Here is a 2,500-nt window from a genome sequence, read left to right as displayed (position 1 = left end):
TTTTTATTATATTAATTTATTCATGTTTATATTAAATACTTTATTATTTAATATACAATTATATTTAATATCAAGTTTCATAAATGTGTTATATCGAAATTGCTATATTATGACATATAATGTACATCATATTATGATTTTATGTTTATATAAAAAGTTTGTATTAATTTTATTCATGTTAATATTAAATTCGTAGTTTAATATAAAACAAAATAACAGTTTGATATTAAAATTACATCAAAAATTATTATATCTAAATAATTATAATATAACTGTCATTGATATCATAAATATTAATGCATCATATTATTAACTGATCAATAAATAATGTTGTGTTATGATGGAAATATGTTATATTTATTATGTTTTATTAACTTATGTATTCATTTTTATATTAAACACTTAAATACTTATTTATAAAGTATAACAATACTTTAATTTTAATATAAAATTATATCTAAGATTATTAGATATTGAACGTATAATATATCAATTATATTTAAATATAATAATTGATACTATATTGATCTGTTAAACACAATATTTATTGAATATAGGTTTAGGTTTAATTCTTTCTTTCATTTTTATATACATATTTATTTAACAGACACTTTTATCCAAAGCAACTTTCATCCATCCATCATTTTTGTCCATTCATCCATCCATCCATCCATCCATCCGTCTGTCCATCCGTTTGTCCATCCATCCATCCATCCATCCATCCGTCTGTCCATCCGTTTGTCCATCCATCCATCCATCCATCCATCCGTCTGTCCATCCGTCTGTCCATCCATCCGTCCATTCATCCATCCGTCTGTCCATCCGTCTGTCTGTCCATCCATTCATCCATCCATCCATCCATCCATCCGTCTGTCCATCCGTTTGTCCATCCATCCATCCATCCATCCATCCGTCTGTCCATCCGTTTGTCCATCCATCCATCCATCCATCCATCCGTCTGTCCATCCGTCTGTCCATCCATCCGTCCATTCATCCATCCGTCTGTCCATCCGTCTGTCTGTCCATCCATCCATCCATCCATCCATCCATCCATTCATCCATCCGTCTGTCCATCCATCCGTCTGTCCATCCGTTTGTCCATCCATCCATCCATCCATCCATCCATCCATCCATCCATCCGTCCATCCATCCGTCCATCCATCCATCCGTCTGTCCATCCGTTTGTCCATCCATCCATCCATCCATCCATCCATCCATCCATCCGTCTGTCCATCCGTCTGTCCATCCATCCGTCCATTCATCCATCCGTCTGTCCATCCGTCTGTCCATCCATCCGTCCATTCATCCATCCGTCTGTCCATCCGTCTGTCCATCCATCCATCCGTCTGTCCATCCATCCGTCCATCCATCCATCCGTCTGTCCATCCATCCGTCCATTCATCCATCCGTCTGTCCATCCGTCTGTCCATCCATCCATCCGTCTGTCCATCCATCCGTCCATTCATCCATCCGTCTGTCCATCCATCCGTCCATTCATCCATCCGTCCATTCATCCATCCATCCATCCATCTGTCCATCCGTCTGCCCATCCGTTTGTCCATCCATCCATCTGTCCATCCGTCTGCCCATCCGTCTGTCCATCCATCCGTCCATTCATCCATCCGTCCATTCATCCATCCATCCATCCATCTGTCCATCCGTCTGCCCATCCGTTTGTCCATCCATCCATCCGTCCATTCATCCATCCATCCATCCGTCTGTCCATCCGTCTGCCCATCCATCCGTCCATTCATCCATCTGTCTGTCCATCCATCCGTCCATTCATCCATCCGTCTGTCCATCCATCCGTCTGTCCATCCGTTTGTCCATCCATCCATCCATCCGTCCATTCATCCATCCATCCATCCGTCTATCCGTCCATCCGTCTGTCCATCCATCCGTCCATTCATCCATCCGTCTGTCCATCCATCCGTCCATTCATCCATCCGTCTGTCCATCCATCCGTCTGTCCATCCATCTATCTGTCCATCCATCCGTCCGTCCGTCCGTCCATACGCAAGAGCGTTCTATAATCAAATCTTTTGTGTGAAGTACATCATTATTCTGTGATGAAAGTTTATGTGAATCTTAATGAGCTTATTTTTGTCCACAGGTGAAGAACGACTACATGCTGGAGATGGCCGATCAGGTGGAGCAGGAAATCGCCCTGAAGCTGGGATGTCTTGAGATCAGGTCCGTTCCTCCTCCGGTCAGACTCTGAGCTGCAGCAGAACATGCAGAAGCTCAGGTGTTGATCTGATTTCTGCTTTTGTCTTCTCCAGGAGATTCTACAGAGAGATGAGAGGAAACGCTCTGGACAAAAAATCCAACTATGAACTCTTAGAGTGAGTATTGAACACTGATCCATATGAGTTTCATGACGGCAGATGATGCTGAATATCATATCTAATAGAGTCAAAACGACACAGTTAGAGGCCAATATGATCTTAAAGTGCCAAAATACATTTTTTTTTGCATCTTATTTCAGTTAATGTTTATA

General features: G+C 41.0%; 1 protein-coding gene across 9 annotated transcripts in view; it reads left to right on the top strand.

Annotated features, from left to right (window-relative positions):
* The window catches only part of ptk2aa (protein tyrosine kinase 2aa), a 155,918-nt gene that overhangs the window by 96,447 nt on the left and 56,971 nt on the right, over nt 1-2,500 (top strand). For all 9 annotated transcript variants that reach the window (XM_079828402.1, XM_079828404.1, XM_079828400.1 and 6 more), the window contains 2 exons: nt 2,114-2,193; nt 2,283-2,345. In XM_079828402.1, coding sequence (XP_079684528.1) covers nt 2,114-2,193; nt 2,283-2,345 — 143 coding nt within the window. The remainder of the gene's footprint in view (nt 1-2,113; nt 2,194-2,282; nt 2,346-2,500) is intronic.

Source organism: Gobio gobio, assembly GCF_949357685.1.
Source record: "Gobio gobio genome assembly, chromosome: 11".
In the NCBI taxonomy this organism is placed as follows: Eukaryota; Metazoa; Chordata; class Actinopteri; order Cypriniformes; family Gobionidae; genus Gobio; species Gobio gobio.
This window is presented reverse-complemented; position numbering and strand designations above follow the sequence as displayed.